At 58.7% G+C, this 19,266-nt stretch overlaps 1 protein-coding gene across 1 annotated transcript in view; it reads right to left on the reverse strand.

Annotated features, from left to right (window-relative positions):
• Nucleotides 1-16,570, reverse strand: part of COL18A1 (collagen type XVIII alpha 1 chain) — a 19,113-nt gene extending 2,543 nt beyond the window's left edge. The window contains 35 exon segments of the mRNA XM_035890250.1: nt 1-53; nt 147-269; nt 376-419; nt 499-561; nt 718-751; nt 962-1,033; nt 1,245-1,319; nt 1,511-1,564; nt 1,686-1,721; nt 1,815-1,889; nt 2,042-2,104; nt 2,325-2,351; nt 2,459-2,488; nt 2,681-2,770; nt 2,842-2,877; nt 3,318-3,380; nt 3,520-3,564; nt 3,694-3,720; nt 3,837-3,908; nt 4,002-4,142; nt 5,134-5,178; nt 5,394-5,456; nt 5,605-5,754; nt 5,830-5,883; nt 6,032-6,118; nt 6,204-6,266; nt 6,362-6,388; nt 6,479-6,649; nt 6,745-6,771; nt 6,860-6,963; nt 7,083-7,221; nt 7,397-7,456; nt 7,549-7,632; nt 11,040-11,584; nt 15,343-16,570. Coding sequence (XP_035746143.1) covers nt 1-53; nt 147-269; nt 376-419; nt 499-561; nt 718-751; nt 962-1,033; nt 1,245-1,319; nt 1,511-1,564; nt 1,686-1,721; nt 1,815-1,889; nt 2,042-2,104; nt 2,325-2,351; nt 2,459-2,488; nt 2,681-2,770; nt 2,842-2,877; nt 3,318-3,380; nt 3,520-3,564; nt 3,694-3,720; nt 3,837-3,908; nt 4,002-4,142; nt 5,134-5,178; nt 5,394-5,456; nt 5,605-5,754; nt 5,830-5,883; nt 6,032-6,118; nt 6,204-6,266; nt 6,362-6,388; nt 6,479-6,649; nt 6,745-6,771; nt 6,860-6,963; nt 7,083-7,221; nt 7,397-7,456; nt 7,549-7,632; nt 11,040-11,584; nt 15,343-16,570 — 4,070 coding nt within the window.
• Between the last annotated feature and the right edge of the window lie 2,696 nt (nt 16,571-19,266).

Raw genomic sequence — 19,266 nt, forward strand, 5'->3', positions numbered from 1 at the left:
CCCTGAGGTCCAGGAGGCCCCGGGGGCCCAACGATACTGTCCCCCTTGGGACCCTAGGCAGTGTGAGAGAGCATCGCTGGAGCAAAGCACCCAGGGATGCTGCCCCCCCCATGCCCCCCTCAGCCTCTGCGCCGTGAGGTACTCACCGGCAGCCCGGGATAGCCCTGGGGGCCCGGAGGTCCTGGTAGCCCGGAGACACTGGGACCATAGAGCGGGATGCTGCCTGGCTCGCCCTTCTCGCCCTTGGGACCTGCCTCCCCCTTGTCACCCTGCAGGATGGTACATCTTAGAGTGAGCGGCCAGGGCACACACTGGTACCCCAAATCGTGCTGGGTGCTGTCTCTGTGACCCGCTGCCAGCGGGCAAAGGGCTTACCCGCAGATTGGCACCAAAGTGACTCAGGTCATAGGGGAAGTGGCCTGTGGAGAGGGAGAGGAGAGCTGGGGTGGGCAGGAGCCACCCCCTACCCACCTCTGCCTGCAGGGATGGGTGACCCACCTGGGGGCCCTGGGGCTCCAGCATCGCCTTTCTCTCCCTTCTGTCCTGGAAACTGGTGGAAACCTGTGGAGAGCAGCAGCGAGATGCCATTTCAGCACTGCAGCATCCCAGCCCCAGCTCTAATGGAGCGGGTCCCATCCCACCCTCCCTGGCCTTGTCAGGTGTCCCTGAACCACACCGAGGAGGCTAGGAGAGAGACACCCCACTTACCAGGGAAGCCCGGCAGTGAAGGATGGCTGGAGTCGCTGAAGGCCTGTGGGGATGCAAAGGAAGCAGCTGCAGAGATGGCAGCATCCTTGGGGAACCCTGCCTCGATGTGATGCTGATGGCAGCCCCATGTGCCAGCCCTGGCCAGGACGCCACTTGAGTGTCCCCTGTCCCCTCCAGCCAAGCAAGGGGCACTGGGGGGACCCAGTCACCAGCCCTCAGCTTCCCCCATCACAGTGACCATGTTGTTACTCACATTGCTGCTGTCGTAGACTATGTTGCCAGGTGGCCCAGGGGGACCTGGGGGACCTGGGGGTCCCGGGGGACCCTGCAGTGGGAGAGAAAATGCGTCAGGGTCCTGAAAACTGGACAGTCCCTGTAGGGGGGGACACTGGAGCCATGCCTTGCCCCAGAGGGGCAACTAGTCCCTGAGTGGGAGGCATGTGCCCTTTGCCAGAGGGATTTGGGTCCCCAGGGAGACCCTCAGTGTGTCCCCATCTGCTGGACCAGCATCCCAGGGGGACTGCAGCAATGCTCACCCGCAAGCCCAGCACACTACTGACATCTGCAGGGTCACCCTTCTCGCCCTTCAGCCCGTTCATGCCAGGACGTCCCTGTGGATGAGCAGCACAGATGAGCCTTGTCCCCGTTCCCCCAGCAGCTCCAGGCATCACCCCACCCCTCGGCACCGCAGGGACACAATGGGGTTTGGGGTTCAGTGGGTGCAAGATGTGCAAACAGGGTGGGGGGACGCAGTGGAGGAGATGATGGCCGAGGGGACAAACAAACCGGGAGCGGGTCTTACGGGTCTGCCCGGAAAGCCAATCTCTCCCTTCATCCCTGCTCGTCCCTGGGGACCCTGGAGGGGAGAGAAGATGAGGATGGGGGTGCTCAGAGCAGGGGCACCCCTGTCCCCCTTTGCCCTTGATTGGCTCTGTCCCTCCCGGTGGGATATGAGGAGGATGGCGATGGTGACTTACCGAGGGTCCCATCGGTCCCTGCAGCCCTGGCTCCCCCTGCAGACAGCAGAAAGGGAAAGGGCATCACCAACAGGACCATCTGGCACCCGTCCCAAGGGGCCATGCCTCCCATTCCTGTGGCACACCCACCTTTTCTCCTTTCACCTTCGAGGTCACCATGGTCCCATCAGGGCTGATGATGACGCCGGGCTCCCCCTTCTCCCCCTGCAAGAGAGGAGGAGGGGCAAGGGGAGATGGAGGGACCAGGCTCCCTCCCACAGTGGGGCTGGCATCACTCCCGGGACCGGGTGGTCAGGCAGGATGGAGGACCAGGAGCATGACCACCCCACAGGGCAGAGCTAGCCCAGAGCAGTTACCTTCAACCCCGGGGAGCCCTGGGGGCCAGATGACCCCCGGTCTCCTTTTGGTCCCACTGGGCCCTGCAGGGAGGAGCACAGAGCCTGTGTCAGCCCCAACCCACCAACAGTAGATCCCAATGACCACCCCAGCATCCCTGCAGCAGAACCAGTAGCCAGGTTTCACCAAAGCACATCCAGAGCTTTCACTCTGACTCCACCCTCCAGTGCCCAGGCACTGCCCCATGCCCCACTGTGAGCACCAGTGCCACCCCTGAGGTCCCCAGCCCCACCACCAACTCACCGGGAAGCCAGCGTGACCAGGTCTGCCCTGCAGAGAGAAGCAGAGATGCTTGTATGAGCAAACTCCCTCTTTCCAAGAAACTGGATGCCCTCCAGGCACTGCCAGGGGATTGTGGGTAGCAGGGGGGCACCTACCTCTGGACCAGGCAAAGCCACCAAAGACTTCTGGAAGAAGAGACAAAACAAGGTTTTTCACCCTGATCTTTCCTCTGAAGAGGTCAGAGCTCCTGTAGAAGTCTCTCTCAGTCCCCCTGGATGATGGGTGCTGGGCAGGTCTCTTCCTCCCCAGGTCTCTTCCTCCCCAACCCCCAATTTTAGCTCCCCCAAGCTGTGGTGAAGCCAGGACCCATCACTTACATCTTCGCTCGAGACAGTGATGACCTGTCCAGGGGGACCAGGTGGACCAGGGGGGCCAGGCAGCCCCACACCGTCTTGGCCTCGCTCACCCTGGAAGACACAAGCCATCAGCCCCAGGGCCACTGCTAGCCGGTCCCCATTCCCAGCCTGGTGGCACCTACCTTCTCACCGGGGCTGCCTCTGTCACCTTTGGGTCCCTGGAAGGAGGAGCAGGCAGGGGTGAGCTTCCCGCTTGGCACCACACGCAGCCGGACCCTGGCTCACAAGCAGAGACCCCTCCTGCCTGCAGCTCAGCAAAACCTTTCAGGCCACACCCCCACCTGCAAGGTCCAGGCAGCGAGCCAGGGTGGGATGCTTTTGGGTGGAGGTGATGGCAAGCAGGGTGGTAAGCTCATGAGTATGGGGTCCCAAGCAGCATGGTCACCCCTGGCACATGGTGAGCCTGGTCCCAGAGCAGGAGAACAGCCAAAGACATGGGGAAGGGTCTGGATCTTGGCTACTGGGGGCAGATTTTGGTTGCTGGGGATGGATTTTGGCTGCTGGGGATGGAGCTGCTGCAAGTGGCCCTGCCATGTGCAAGTGTGCCCTGCCTGGAGCGAGGGGTCAGTTCTGGAAAGTGGGGGCCTGATGCTCCTACCTGAGGTCCGGGGAAGCCCTCCAGTCCAGGGCGGCCATCCACTCCAGGCACACCAGCATCTCCCTGCAGTGAGGAAAGGGTGAGATGCAATACAGAGCATCCTCCCGACAGCCCCAGGCTGGGGAGCACAGGGCTCCTCCCCAGTACCCCACCAACCCCAGAGGCTCACACACAGCCTGTCCTGACCTCTCAGCCCTCCTACCTTCGGTCCTGGCAAGCCAGGCTGCCCAGGGCTGCCAGCTTCACCCTGCAAGGAAAGAGGTGTCAGAGCAGGACCATCCCCACAGGCTGCCTGTGGGTGTCCTGCAAGGATGGAGCCAGGCTCCTGCAGCTGGCTCCACAAAAGGGTGAGGAAGGTGTTTGAAAGGCTCCTCACCTTCACCCCCGGCAGTCCCGGCACCCCCTGCAAGCAATAAGAAGGGGGCCATGAGTGTGGGGTGATGGCAGGGGACATGATGGCAGGGGATGTCCTGGGGAGCCCAAGATAGAGAGAAGGGAAGGAGCAAGAGTGGAGCTTACCTGTGGTCCTTCAGGTCCAGGTGGTCCAGGGGAGCTGGCGGTAAATGGCAGCCCCGAGCCCTCCATGTCACCCTAAGTGGGAGGGCAGGGGGGAGAAGGGCCTGAGCCATGTCTGCCCCCTGCTCCAGTTTAACCCACCCCCCCATCACAGGGGTGATCACTTACAAATCCAACCTCGTAGCCTGGTCCTGGCGGTCCCGGGGGACCAGGGGGCCCTGGCTGCCCTCGGGGTCCAATGGGCCCAGGAAGGCCAGCTAACCCCATTTCTCCTGGGGCTCCAGCTGGTCCCATTTCTCCCTTGCTGCCCTGCAAAGGGGACAAGAAAGAAAAGGGGACAGATGGGACGAGGTGGCAACAGTCCCTGCCTGGAGCCTGCAAGTGGGAGGCAATGCATCCCCTCCCACATCCCGAAAGCGCCCCTTAGGACAGGGCACAGATGCTTCTTGTTGCCGGGGCAGAGGGGCTCTCTGGTACAGGGCATTGCCCAGCTCCAGCGTCCCTCATCCTGGCTATCCTCACACGGCCTCGGCTCCCCATGCAATGTGCACAGTGGCCACCAGAGGCTCGTCTAAAATCATAAAAATGAATTTTTTTTTTTTTTATGCATCGCTGACTCCAATGCAGCCCTCAGCACTGAGTGGGGGGATGCTTGCAGGCACCCTTGAACTTGGCTACAGGCCCCAGAGGGGCAGGATCAGTCCTTACGCCCACTGCTGCCCCATCTACCCTCTCGATGTCGGCAGCATTAAGAAACTTTAACTCTTGAGGCTCTTGCCCCCAGCTCAAGCTGCAGTGGATGGGTCATCCCAAGGGGCACCCTGGCCCCTGAGGGAGGCTGATAGTGTGTGTCCCAGCAAGCCTTCACTTCCACCCTTGGGAATACAGGGCAGAATGAAGCTCATGCAGGCAAGGCAGGAGAGCAATGTGCAGAAGAAGGGGTATTTCCCAGTGGGGTGTGAGCACCCAAAGCCCCCCAAGAAAACCCTCTTCTGTGCTTTGAAATACCCTGTTTGGCTTGCCTGCCCACTTCTCGAGGCAGCAGTACCTGGACAAAAGCCAAGCAAGCGTGGCAGGAGCCTGGCGAGCGTCCTGAGGGTGGTCAGCAGCTCCACACACCCTCAAGCTGCGGCACCACTCTGCTTCAGGAGGAACCCAAATACCAGCATCCAGGAGGAACCCAAACACCAGCATCCCCCTCCCCGCTCCAGCATGGAGTGGCCTGCCAAGCAGCCTCCCTGCCTCCAGTCTGCAATGCACGTGGGGCCCCCTGCCAAGAAACCCACCCCAGGCACGGTACCTTAGGTCCCGGTGCACCAGGGAGACCAAGGTCACCCATGTCGCCCTGGGGAGAAGGAAGAAGGAGAAGAGGGTGTGAAGAAGCTGCCTTGCTCCAGGAGCAGGTTGATGCTCTCTAGTCCAGGGCTGGAGGGAGCTGGGACCTCCCGGAGACGTGCCAGGGGACCGAGCATCAGCTGCTGCAGCCCCCCCTGGGGTGCCAGCTGCCCCGCAGGGGAGCCATGATGTGCTCCCAGGCGACATGGGACAGGGGACACTCACCCGCTCTCCTTTGGGCCCTGCCTGCCCAGCTGCTCCGTCTCTTCCAGGAGGACCCTGAGGACCCTGCAAGATGCCCAGGAGCTGACTCCAGCACAGGAAAACCCTGTGGGGCTGGTGGCCACAGAGCCCCCCCCACCACAGGGGGCAGTTACAGCCCCACCGCCACAGGGTGGCCTTGGGATGGGTGCCCTTGACCACCCCATATACCTACCACTGGCCCTGGGGGCCCAGGGGTCCCATCTCTGCCCGGCAGCCCTGGTGGTCCTGGTAGGTCTGTGAGGTTCATCCCAAACCGTCCCGGCTCCCCTGGCAAACCGGGCACACCGGGTGGCCCTGGGGGACCAGGTGGCCCTCGTGGACCCTACAAGAGAAGGAGGGGACAATGGCTGAACATGTCCTCCCACACCCTGCCGGCAGGAGGGGACCCCACACTCACCCGCAGACTCTCCAAGTCACCAGCGAAGCCAGAGCCTTCCATGTCAATGAACGTCTGGGGGAAAACCAGAAGGGTAATGTCAGGCACTGACGGCCAGGGTTGGGGTGCTCAGCAGCACAGGGATGCTGCCTGGGGGCTGGTGGCAGCATCCCACTCCTCCATGCTCCCTCCCCACCAAACCAATGTCCCAGGGGGTACCCACCAGCTTGTCATGCTTGGAGGAGGGTCCTGGCAGTCCTGGGGGACCAGGTGGTCCAGGGGGTCCCCTTGGCCCCACACCTGGGTCACCCTGGAATAGATGAGAGTGTGGTTTGCGAGCATAGCTCAGCTGCTGTCGAGAGGAAGGGGTGCCCTCCCCCCATACCAGCACTCACCTTCTCCCCCTTCAGACCAGGTTCCCCTGGTGTCCCAGGGAACCCCTGCGGTCCCATATCACCCTGCAAAGGGGAGCAGTGGGGGGTCAGCAGGCAGGGAGGCAAGGGGGTGGCTGGCACCCATTGCCCCGCCACATTTCCCACCGCCCCCCACTTACGGGTTTGCCATCCTCGCCGGGATCGCCCTAGGGATGGCAGAGAGGGGAGAGGTCAGTGTGCAGGCAGGCATGGGTGCGGGGAGAGGGGATACCCAGTGAGTGGGGGGCTCGACTCACAGGCTCGCCATCCCTGCCAGGGGCTCCGTCCTTCCCTGGTGGCCCCGGGGGACCGGTGACCTGCTCCACCATCAAGCCATCAGTGTGCCGTGCGAGGGTCCCAGGGGGTCCAGGGTTGCCCGGCTCCCCTTTCTGGCCCTTGGAGCCAGGGTAGCCAAATCCAGCACTGCCCTGGTGAGCAGACAGAAATGGGGATGGGTGGCATGTCCCCAGGGTGGCAGCCCAGTCAGGCAGGGCTGCAGCCCGGCTCCCCCTGCAATGCTTACCTTAATGCCTAGTTCTCCTTTCTCCCCCTGTGGGACAGAAGCAAAGAGGAGCGGGTGTCAAACCCGGACACATCAGTGGCATCCTCGAGCCCCTGGGATCCCCTCTCTTACCCACCTTTTCACCCTTGACGCTGCCTGTCCCCACAATGCTGCTAGTCCCCGAGTCCCCTTTCAGGCCACGCTCACCCTTCTCCCCCTTTTCGCCTTTGGGGCCGGTACCTGCAGGAAGGGAACAGGGACCCAGTCATGCTGGGGGACGGCCACCCCACCACATCCCTGTCAGTGTGCCCCAGGGCTGGCCGGCGTGGTGGGGAAGGGGATGCTGCTGTCGGCATTACCTCCTGTGGAGACCCGCAGTGTCTCCTCCGCTCTGGTCCTCTCCGCCTGCTGCGGGGAGCCCCCGCTGCTCTTCGGCCCGCCGCCCGCTGCCACAGGGGGAGAGGTGACAGGAACGGCATCCACCAGCCCCGGGACGTCCTGCGCCAACAATAAGGGGACACTGCGGTGCCATTCACCTCCTAGTGCCCTCTCAAAAGGGACAGGCGCCGGGACCCCATTGGGCATCCTCGGACCTTGATCATGCAGGGCCCTTCTCATCCCTAAAATCTTGGGGTCCTGCCACTGAGTGCAATGCCCACGGGCACCAACTTACTCTGTCTTTCCCCGAGGGTTGGTGTCCACCTTCTGCCCCGCTGCCAAAATCACCAGAGACCTGTGTTTGCCCGGGGAGAAGGGGCAAAGGGTCAGCCAGGAACAGGAGGTGGCAGCTCCCCAGCCTGCCCCAGCTGGGCTGCCAGCACTCACCTCCTCAGTGTCGTCCTCCTCTTCCTCACACTGGCGCTCAGCTGCCCGTGGGTCCCCTTGCAGCCTCAAGTCAGCAATCACCCCCTGGAAGGAAACCACACTGAGGGCTGCCACAGATGGACATGCAGCATGGATGGACATGCGCCCCGCAGCATGAGGTGACCTGCCATGCCACGCAGCCACCACGTCCCCGAGTGCCCTGCATACATCAGGCTCTTTTGGGGGTTGGACTAGATGACCTCTAGGGGTCCCTTCCAACTCAAAACATTCTATGATTCTATGATTTTGCCTGGCGTGGAGAGCGCTCTCCATCTGAGCATCTGTCCTGGTTTTGGCTGGGACAGAGTTAATTTCCCTCCTAGTAGCTGGCACAGTGCTGTGTTTTGGATTAGTATGAGAAGAATGGTGATAACACACTGATGTTTTAGTTGTTGCTAAGCAGTGCTTACACTAGTCAAGGACTTTTCAGTCTCCCAGGTGTACAAGAAGCTGGGAGGGGACACAGCCAGGACAGCTGAACCCAACTGGCCAAAGGGATGTCCCACACCACATGACGCCATGCTCAGCACATAAAGCTGGGGGAAGAAGAAGGAAGGGGGGATGTTGGGAGTGATGGCGTTTGTCTTCCCAAGTCACTGTTACATGTGATGGAGCCCTGTTTTCGTGAGATGGCTGAGCACCTGCCTGCCTGTGGGAAGCAGTGAATGAACTCCTTGCTTTGCTTTGCTTGTGTGTGTGGCTTTTGCTTTCCCTATTAAACTGTCTTTATCTCAACCCATGAGCTTTCTCACTTTTACTCTTCTGATTCTCTTCCCCATCCAAGGAGGGGGGCGGGGAGTGAGCTCAGTTGCCAGACGGGGTTAAACCACGACAGCATCCATGTCCTGGCACAGCAAGGTTTCAACCTTGCAGCCCCGGGCCCCAGTGTCACCAGTGTGGCTCAGCAAGCCATGGGGAAAAGCCCTGTGCCGGCACCAGTAACAGGCCAGCCAAGCAGACAGAGGTGGTGGCCAGGATCTGGCCACTCAGCCAGCAATGCTTTGGCCACAGTCCTCATTCCCCCTCTCTGGAGGGCCCCCCAGCTGCAGACAGCCTCTCTGCTGCAAGCAGGGGCTGCTGGCAGGTCCCAGTCAACTGCAGCCACGGTTTTGTATTTCTTAAGCTAATCCGCACTTCCTTACCATTTATTTGGGTTTTGCAAGCACTGTGTGCATCCAGACTGCTTGTATATACAAGAAACCGTCACAAATTCCTTCCCAAGGATGCCGCCTCCAGACAAACCCCTGCAGCCAAGCTACCTGCACTTCCTGGGAGGGCAGCATCAGCCAGGAAGGGTGTGTGGGTACCAGCCTGAACCCCACAGCTCCCACAGTGAACGGGGTCACCCAGCACATCTCAGAGCCCAGCCCAGGTCCTTGTTGCTGGGATGGGTCATGGGAATGCTGCCAGGATGGGATGCTGCCCATCCCTCTGATCCCAGTGGGGAGGTGCCAGGGACCACACTGGGAAGCAAGCTCAGAGAGGGCAGATACCTCCTGCTCAGTGTCTCTTCTCTGGGCAAGACACCTAAAATAATATTTGGGCTCAACAGCGCACCACGTCCAGGAAAGAGCTGCGCTCAGGGAACACAATGGGTTTAAGAAAACAAGAATCAGGGGCAGTTGCAGTTCAGTCAGGCTGGCTATGATATTATAATATATTATAAATATATAATAAATATATTATAAGTACATTGTATTTTTAAATATATATAATAAAAAAATATATATAAATCCCTCCCACAAGCAAATGCCCCCCAGGTGGGTTGTAACCTCCTCCAGCTACTTGCCCTGGTGACAGGCAGCTCTAATCCATCCCTCTCCTCTCTGCTGAGCAACAGAATCAAGCACAAGCTTTGATAACTCCAACACTCCAGCCTGGCCTTCCCAGTCCCAGGGCTTGCCAGAAGCATCGGGAATAATCCGTTTCCAGACCTGAACCGAGGCATTCCCATAAGGGCCCTTTGCAGCCCATTTGCCCCAATAAAGGGGGCAGCAGCACTGTGGGTCTTATCATGCACCCAGCTGCAAACAAACCCTACTGTCAGACCCCAGCTGAGACCCCCATTTACAGTTACCACCTTGATATCTTCTGTCCCAGGGGCTTCTGCGCTACCTGCAGGCTTCGCCCCTCTAGGTTTCATCCCAGTGACACAAAGGCAACTTGGGAAGAAGCAGAGATGTCAGCTGAGACCCCACCAGCAGCCCTCCAGCTGCCCATGAGCAGCTTGTCTTGCATCTTGACCCAGGGCCAGATTTTAATCAGCTTAACGGGGCGTTAGCTCCAGATAATGCGAGTCAGGGCTGGTCGGCAATGGAAATGCCACGAGGCAGTCAGATGCTCCCGGCTCCTATCTCGGCTGGCTGAGGCAGTCAGCCTCCATTCCTCAATGGTCAGCCATTCCCCATGGGAAAACTGGGGGTGGGCGGTGGGATCGGGTGTTTGGAACATCATCTGCTAGAAAGGCAGGAGTACTCCACTCCACTTCAGGCTGTTGCTTTGCTTTCCAAACGGTGCCAAACCCTCTCCAGCTGGCGACAGGAGTTCCTCCACGGCCATGACCCAGCCCTCCCAGCAGTTCAAAAGCAAAAAGTTGGTCTTGAGACCTTCAAAGGACCAACCCAAATCCCAGCACAAACTGGTCCCCAGCCCATCAATCATTAACTCTTCCCGGAGGAGCTTTCTCTGCCCAAAGCCATTTAACTGGGACTGTGGCAGCCTGCTCATTAGTCAAGATGATGTTTAAGCTCAGAAACGTGCTTTGCAAAGCTCTCCAGGAAAACCATTGTTCCACTCGGCAGAGCCTCTGTTGCTAGGCAAACTGCACTCAATCCAGGAGAAACCTGGTAGTGCAATCCTGAACTTTCCTCTCCTCAAGCACCATGGGGGATTTCCATGTCAGCTGGGCATTTTCCTCACACTTTCCATATACCTTATCTAGAACATAAGTCATGGTCAAATCAGGGGCTGAGCTATCATCTTCCCTCCTTGCTCTCCAAAGTCTTCCTGCAGATACCGCCCAATGTCAGCCAACAAAGATATGCTCTGGCCCAAGCATTTTTTCCAGCTAACAGAGACATTTTACCAGCCAAACCAGCTCCTCCACCTAAGGGGACAACCAAAGTTGCAAAGGGGACACTCAAAGAGGCTCAGCGTTTTCTGGAAAATGTATGGGCAATGGTGGCTGCTGTAGCACAATCCCATCTCCTCCTGCCAACCCACCTTGAGAACTTTGCCTTGGTGAGATCCAAGACAATAAAGTTGGTGGCATCTCAAGCCACCTTCCCCCCCATCTCAAGTGTCTCCTTCCCCAGGGATGCATGAGGAATGTGGTCACTGGTTTGTCTTCTGGGCAAAGAGGTTAGTTCAACAGGCACAGGCTGGTGTCACGTCCTCCAGCCTCACCCACGCTCCTCCTTGGAGATGCTCCTTGGAGTGACCCAAGGCCTTACCTGGTATTTATCTGGGTCAGCTCCTCCAGCTTGAGCAACAAAGAGCCCGGAGCCATCTTCCAGCTCCATCTCATCCGGGGAGCGCTCAAAGTGGACACGCTCGTGCTCCTCACAGTCCAGGTAGAGAACAACTTCATCCTCCTCCACGCTGATGGCAAAGCGTGTCCACTGGTTGAGCAAGGTGGGCACAGTGAAGGTGGCTGCTGCATATGACCTTGGCGAGCCCGGCTCTGTGTAGTAGAAGATGATCTGCTGCTTGCCCACCCGCAGCTCTGACAGCTTGACGCCCACATAGATGATGCTCTGCGAGGAGTCCGTGATGGCAAAGAGCATGCCAGCCCGGGGAGTGGTGGGCTGGATGTGGAACAGGAGGGAAAAGTCCCGGTAGAAAGGGCTTGGCAGGTGGTACCGGGCCACCTGGCCTGTGTTGGCATTGGGGCCAAAGACATAGCCAGGGCTGTTGTCAGGGCCATAAATTTTGAGGATCTCCTCTGGCGGGGGGTCTCCAATCAGCTCCAGGAGGCTGACCTCGGTGTTCAGGTTCTCTGCAGAGGAAGGGAAAGGGTATGGTGACAACCAGCCCAGCGAGGATGGTCACCCTCAAGTCAGGCGCCTTGGGAGGACACCACTGGCTGTGCCTCCCGCAAACACCACTCTTCAGCGTCTCCCTCTGCTTGTCCTCCCCAGGGCCTGGGATTTTCCTTCAGGCTGCATGTTGGCCAAGGCAGCAACACTCCTTGAGCTGCTCCCACCAAAATGTCACTCATTCCCTGCTGTTGACCCTCCAACCAGAGCCAGGACATCCCTGAGACTGGATAAAACCAAATAGATCTTGCCCATGGTAGCAACAGTCCGTGCAAGAAACAGGGGATGCTGCTGGAGCACCAGGATGCTGAACAACCATGGAGCCATGGGGAAGTGTGTTGCATTCGTACCCACTCTGGGGTCACGGTGACCCCCCGCGTCATCCCAGGACAAGCTCACGGAGTCACACCAGCTGGGAATATATCAGAGCCATCCCCTTGCAACTCCCTGGGAATCAGGCTTGAGCCAGAGTGCCCCGTCAGCTTCCCAGATGATCTCAATTTGGAGCTTGCCTCCTTTCCCAACTCCTTTTTCTCAAGGCACTTGGGGAAGTTCGGCTTGGGACGGTCTCTTCTACCCGACACAGCTGAACATCTGGCCGGGGCGAGCCGGCCCTCTGTACGCCAGCTCCCGTTGTTTTGGCAGCAGGCACATCCTCATCGCCCACACACCGGGCGCTGGATTCCTCCTCTCCTATGTCAACTGCTCGGGCGGGTGCCAACTCGATGGGATTGAGCACGCCGGGTGCTTTTTAACCCCATGTTTCCCGGGAGCAAGGAAACGCAAACACCCCGGCTCCGAAATGTCCAAGGGCTCTGCACCAGGAACAAATGCTTGATGCTGATTTCAGCCCCATCCCGAGCCGGGAGCAGGAGCTGAGATAATTCAGTGTCCCCAACTCCAATCCTGGTGTTTCACGTGAGCAATGGGGGCTTATCAGAGCTGTGTTGAGCCTTGGAGGACCAGCCAGGAACCTCCACTCTGCTCTGAAGCCAGGCATTGTCCTCCAGAGCTCTTAAAAAAAATAAGAAGAGAAGGGAAAAAAAAAAAAGACTAAATCAGCCCAGCCTTGCCCAGCCTGGAAGGAAAACATGTCTCTTGGAATGGTGGGAGGAGATGAAAACCTGGGTGCCTCTTCCAAAGCCTGGGGGTACCTGCACACACGAAGCATCCCCAGCCTCCCCCTCCTGCCGAGCCCCAATGCCAGTGCCAGCCCTGTGACAGGGACCCAGGCAGCGGGGACGTTAGAAATGCCACCAATCAGAGGTGGGGGCAAGTTTTCTCTCTGCCAGATCCCAGACCCACTGATCCTCTCCTGAGCCTGCTGCTCTGAAACTACTCTGTGCCCACCTGGTTCTGCCAAGCTCCCAGTCCCTCCCAAGCTTGGCATCCCAAAACTGAACACCCAGCTGGGAGGAAACCTCCCTCCTGGTCTTGCACCAGCCCTAACCCCCTCATCTGCCCTGCATTGGGCTCGAGCTTCCCCACAGGGCATCCCCAGCCTGCTCAGAGGGGAAGGACTCAGTGCCAGCCTCTCTGTCTCACTGGCTGCAGGGACCTCTGGATCCTAGAGCCCAGCATCCTTTCCCGCCCAGATGAGCACAGCCCTACACCAAAAATGATGGGGCGAGCCGGCAGAGCTCTCCCGACGCATAGCAAGCCTGGCTCCCACCCTTGAGACACCCCATGCTCCAGCACCCCACAAGCTTGCTCCCACTATCCCATCCCCAGACACACCAGCCACCCTGCAGCAGGCGGCTGTGGCCAAGCTGACTGCAAACACCAGGATGCGGGGATGGAGCTTATCTCGGGCTGGAGGAAGCCCAATTCACAGCAGTTTTAAGGCAAGAGGAAACCAGAGCTTCCTCCCAGGGGTCTGCACTGGTGTAAGAGACAGCAATGCAATTTCTGCAGCAAGACAAGCCATCGTCTGCCCCTGGGGCTTGGGATGACAGAGGACAGGCTGAAAGAGGCTTTTGTTAGCAATGCAATTTTCAACCACGCTACCCTTGGCATTTCAGCTGGCTCTTGGGATCCTCCCTCCTCTCCAAATATGCCACTCGCCCCCAAGCCCGGGCTGGGAGCTGGGTGCTGGTGCTTCCCAAAGCAAACGGAGACACATATTTCCCCTGCACAATGCAGAAAGCAGGCAGAGGCCTGGGCTGCAAGGCTGGATGGGACCTGGGGAGCAGGGGATGTAAAGGGGAGATCCCTTCAAACGGCTGCTCCCCTGCAAAAGGCAAATGCCCCTTCTCAACCTCAAACCTTTCAGGGCATGCCTGCTTTGTCCAAAGGGCACCCAGTGCCCAAATACTGCACTCCCTCCTCCTCGTGGCAAACCAGCAGCACCAACCACAGAGCACAGAGAACCAGAGTTGCTGCAGCAGTTTCAGGATGGGTGCTGGCATGGGGTGGCTCTGGGGATGCCTCTGGCTGCAGTGACCCAGCCATTTGCTCCTGTTGCCATTGCAAAGGCCCCAGAGATGCTCCAAGCCACCTTCCTGCTCTGCCATGACCTTCCTGGCTGGCCCAAGCCAGGACTACTAGTGTGGCCTTATGCTTCCATCCCAGTGGGGATGCAGGGGACCCCCAGCATGCAAGAGCATCTCAAGTCACTCCATGGGGTACACCACCTTCACCACATCCCCCACCCATTCCTAATACTGCCCATCCTGGAGCGCGTGACTCTCCCCAAGCATCTCCATGATCGCGCCATGCCACCCCTGGGGTCAGCCAGAGAACAGAGCCTCTTTGACACTGACGGGACCATGTGTGTGACCCTTGTCTGCTGGCCCCCAGCTAAATTGGCCCTCTGATGGCAGCGGGTGTCTCATCATTCCTGGTTGGTAGCCCCAGGCCATCACCCGAGGGCGCAGGGGGCTGGAGCAGGAACACAGCCTTATTCAGAGGGCTCCACAGAGGGAGCAGAGAGCTCCTGCTGCTGCTTTCATCCCAAACTGTGTTCTTGCTCTCACACCCTAACACGCATTTCTCAGAGCACCAGTCCCCCCCACTCCCTTCCTTCCCACCCCACAAAGAGGCACATCTTGGTCCCCGGTTGACTTACACAAGGGTCAACCCTTGTGTAATGACGAAGCCAGAAGTGAAGCAACCTCTTATGCCTGCCAAGCAGGGGGGGATCAAACATTAGCCGTTGGGTAAATCATTAACCCCATGGCAAAGGGCCACTCTGGGAGAGGGAAGTGAGTGAGCACAGCCGCGGGTCACCTTGAAGCCTCCTCACTGCCACAGTCCTTGATGCTACTGCAGTTGAGTGGGCACAAGGTCCTGGGCCTTCCCCCGTCCCTGTGGGGAGCTGCCCACTCTGCAGGTGTCCCACTCCTGGGAGGAACGCCCCAAAGCCCTTTGGCTTTGCTGCACTCTGTGGCACCTGCAAGCCACTCCCAAATGCCAGCACGATGCTCTTGGGGAGCATGTCTTGTCCTGGCCACCAGGACACTGTCTTTTAACCTGGCCAGTGTGTTTCACCAGGGGCACAAAAGCCTGAGGAGGGGATAGTAACGCTTAGCCTTGCAGAGGGGGACAAAACCCACTGGCGGTCCTTGTTTGAAGAAGCTGAGGCTAGATGGAAAGCGATTTTGGACTCAGCAGCATCCCATGGGGATAAAGCAGAAACATCCCTTGGCACATAAAAACCTGGGGGAGTTTGGGAAGGGGAGACACACACACATACACGGACATCACCCAGCCACATTACCTGCAGAAGCATTAATAAAGATACAAGAATACCCTTCGTCCTCCTCAGGGAGAGCATCACAAGGCAAAGGCAGGCGCCCGCCGGCCAAGTGGGTCCAACACTGGTCTCTGATGGCCTCGCAGAAGCCCTGGCACGGCGGGGGGGTTATGGGGACCAAGGCGCTACACCCGGGGAGCAGGAGCAAGCAGAGAAACCACTCCACGTAGCGATGGCACCGCGATTCAAGCAGCCCCTCCCACTCATGCAAAGCTGCCCAAATTTCCACCTCGCTGCTGTGGCGGAGGTAATTCGGTAATCTGAAATGGTCGGTGGCCAGCACACTGCAGAAGGGTAGGCGGGTTGGGACGGGCAGGCAGTGGCCGGCTGGTGGCATCAGTCTGGGTAAGAAGGATGCGAGCCCCGCGCCACTACCGTAGAGTCGCGCAGCGGCAGTTAGTAAATCAAACTCGCGAGGGCTGGCGTTATCAGCAAGAGGAGGATCCACACTGTTAGCTGCCCTCCTGTTAGGCAAAGGAGGGCTCTGGCTCCCGTTCATGCCAGCCAGCACCAGCCCCTGGCGGCCGGTGCCGTGCCGCAGGTTTGGTGGGGCAGGCGATGCTCCGTGGCGGTGTTGGGGCATTTGCGCCATGGGGTCCCAGGGCGGCACCGCCTGCTCGTGGGTACCATCACCTGGTGAGAAAGGGAAAGGGGCACTACCTGGCCAGGGACCTGCCGGTCTCTGCAAGGACACCCATGTCCCCGTCGCTGCAGGGGGCCCTGTCCCCAGGAGCTGTGGGTCCTTCGTGGTCCCTGTCCCCGGGAGCTGCGGGTCCTCTGTGGAGCTACTGGCCTCATCCTGGCCAGGGGCAGGTAACGTGGTGTGGGGAGGAGTGATGCTGGGCTGTGCCGTGTTCTCCACCAGCCCCGTGGCATTCCCATCCCACTGCTCAGTGTTTTCAGCCGTGGTCCCCTTGCCCGCAGGGGCTGCTGTTGTGTCATCCGGCTCCTGGCGCTGTGGGATGGTGACCCCCCCCACCACCTGGCCACCCCATGTCCCTGGGGATGCACTGGGGGTGGGAGCTGCTGCAGAGGCAAGTGGCTCCGGTGCTGCAGTTCCCTCGCTGGGTGCTGCTGGGCTTCCTGTGGTCTTTGTGTTGCCCCAAATCCAGTCCAGGAGCTGTGTTTCGGAGGAGGAGAAGCAGCAAGCCAGGAGGAGCAGAAAGCCCAAGTGAGGTGGGGCTGGGGCCATTAGGAAGGGAAAACAAGCCCCGTTGCTTCAGAAGGTGAAATGAAGAGGCCGGAAAGGAGGGAAGAGGCAGGAGTTTTGCCCCAGCCAGACTCCTGGAGCGCTCACATTGCTCTCTCCTCCCCGGCTCCGCCGAACAACCCTTCAAACCAGAGCAGAGCAGGAGGAGTGGCCGCACTGCCGGCCCTGCCAAACCCTCCTCTCCAAAGCGCCAGCCTCCCCGCACCCGGCACGGCCCCCCAGGGACCCTGCCGCCCAGCTGGGGACCCACCTGAGCTCCCCAAAACCTCTGGGAGCCAAGCCAGCCTTTAGACACACCCTGTTCCCTGTCCCAGCTGCTGCTGCCAGCTTTTTAACTCCTTCCTGCCCAGAAAATCCTAAATCCTCTCTCCCTGCCTGGAGGCTCTGGCTAAATTACCGGCGTCGAGAGCTGTACATGGGGGTTCACCCATGGACATGGTCCCCATAGATGCCCAGCTTCAGTGGGTCACAAAAGTCCCTCCCTCTAGGTCTCAGGGAAATGTTATAAACCCAGAGCAAAACCAAACGAGGAGGGGAAAAAAAACCCAGAAAACATTTCCAAGATTTCCACCAGCCAGAAACACAAGTCCCAAAAGTCCAGTGCTTTTGAGATGCTTTCCCAGCTCAGTTACAGAGCCAGGACCCCCCAGGTGCTGTCTCAGGAGAGCAAGGGGAGCGCTTGTGATCCCCCCCACACCACAAGCATCACGCGCCAGTGATGTCTGGAAGCCAGGAGGTCTGAGCAAAACCTTGGGTATTTGAGTTTAATTGAAGCCTGGGATCAAAATCTCCCCTTGGCAGCACTGGCACTCTCCCACACCCCAAGCAATTCAGGCACTCTTTGCCCCAGCTTAAAAAAATCACCCAAAATCCACTTATCTGATCCATTTCCCCACCTCAACAGTACCCAGCTCTGAAGACAACAAGACTTCATCCTTAGGGACCACCAAGTCCCTGGTCCCCTGCCAGGATGCAGCACACCCGTGGACATTATCACCACGCTGCTCTTGCCATGATGAGGGGCAAGTCACCTTCGTGGCTCAAAAAGTGTCCCTGAGAAGGGACATTGATGGGGAGGTGACAATTTTGGCTCCCGCTAGCCAGGATGCTGCACGGCCGGGAAAGCCGTGGTCTGTGTTAATGTGATCCCACAATGCAGAGTGGGAAGGGATGCAACTCTCCTGATGCTCCAGTTTAAAAATATTCAGGAAAAGCACTGAAACGAATGCTCAGATGTCTATTTTGTTTTAGGCAACATTTCCCACGCTACTTTTTAAGTGAAACGGGTGAGTTTTCCCCTTAAAATGGCAGCTGGCACAGCAAGGATGCTGTTGCTAATAAGCTTGTCTCACGACTGATGCTGTTAGGGGCACATGTTGTGGAACAGCCCACGACTAATCGAATGTAGGACGCATTTTTGTCCATATGTCAGAGTTTCCATATGGCCCCCCCAAAGCTCATGTGCTCCCATCAACCTGATGAAAGGAGCCAGCCTGCCAACCCGCTCTGGCGTGTTTGGACGGGACCCTGCTGCGCCCAGCTCTGCTCCCCTGGGGTGAGGGTGCGGCGTCCCGGTAGGGTGCGGGGCTCCCCCGTGTCCTCAGCACATCCAAGAGGGATGCTGGTGACTGCTGCTCCTCTCCCACCAGTGGGGAGGAGAGATGGAAAAGCTCAGTGTTCCCACGCCTCTCCCCCACAACTGGGGGGAGATAAGTGGGGTAACAGCTTGCAGCGGAGATATAATCCAAGATCCCCAGAGCCATGCAGCATCCCCAGGGCAGCTCCTGGAGCCACAGGGGAGCATCATGAGCCCCCATGAGCTGCCTCATCTCAGCCAGAAGGGTTTCAGCAGCAGCACCATGCTGGGGTGCCCCAAGCATGTGCAGACACAATGCCCAGCTGGAAAAAATCACATTTCCCCCTTTTGCTGGGATTAGGCAGCTCATGATAGTGGAGCAGAGCAAAGCAGCAATCCTGCGGGACCTCCCCGCATGCAGGGCTGCTGCTGCCAGCCCTTGTTAAGTCAATGATCTTCGTTTCACTGCACACCTCCGTGCCAGCGGTTCCCGGGGAAGGAGCCAGGGCTGGGGTGTCCCAAAATAAGGGACCCAGGATTTCCAAAATAAGGGCTCAGAAGGTGGCCTGGTGGCACAGGTGGCACTAAAGCATCCTAACCCAGCGTTCCCAGCTCTGCCACTGACCAAGCGGCCAGGCAGGGACAGTGAACATACTAGCTGGTGAAATATTTTGGAGAGATATTTTCCCAAAGAGAAGCCACAGCAGCTGCCTTGCTGGCAGAGCAAGGGAAACCCTTTGTTTTAGCCTCCTCTAGGCTAAAGGCTCCCAAAAAGCATTTTGCACACTCCAGAGGATGCTGCCAGAAGTTCATCATGACCTTGCTCTTCTTTAAAAGCAAAATTGGACCCTCAATCTGGTCCCAGTTCCCTCCTGAACAGGCTGGCTGCATCTTCCCACTGCTGTCCTGCATCTGCTGATGCAGCCTGGTCCCTCTGGAAAAGAGGGAAGAGGCTTCCCTGCTCACTGCAGGCTCACTCCTGTCCCAGAAGAAAAGAGGCAGGGGGGAAGAGACAGGAGAGAGAGAGGGCAAAGAGAGCGTGGGCAAACAGAGAGAAAAAGAGAACAGACAAAACAAGAGAAAAAAAAGGGAGAGGGAAAAA

The sequence above is a fragment of the Egretta garzetta genome, unplaced genomic scaffold (genome assembly GCF_000687185.1).
Source record: "Egretta garzetta isolate BGI_Z169 unplaced genomic scaffold, ASM68718v1 scaffold732, whole genome shotgun sequence".
NCBI classification, from domain to species: Eukaryota; Metazoa; Chordata; class Aves; order Pelecaniformes; family Ardeidae; genus Egretta; species Egretta garzetta.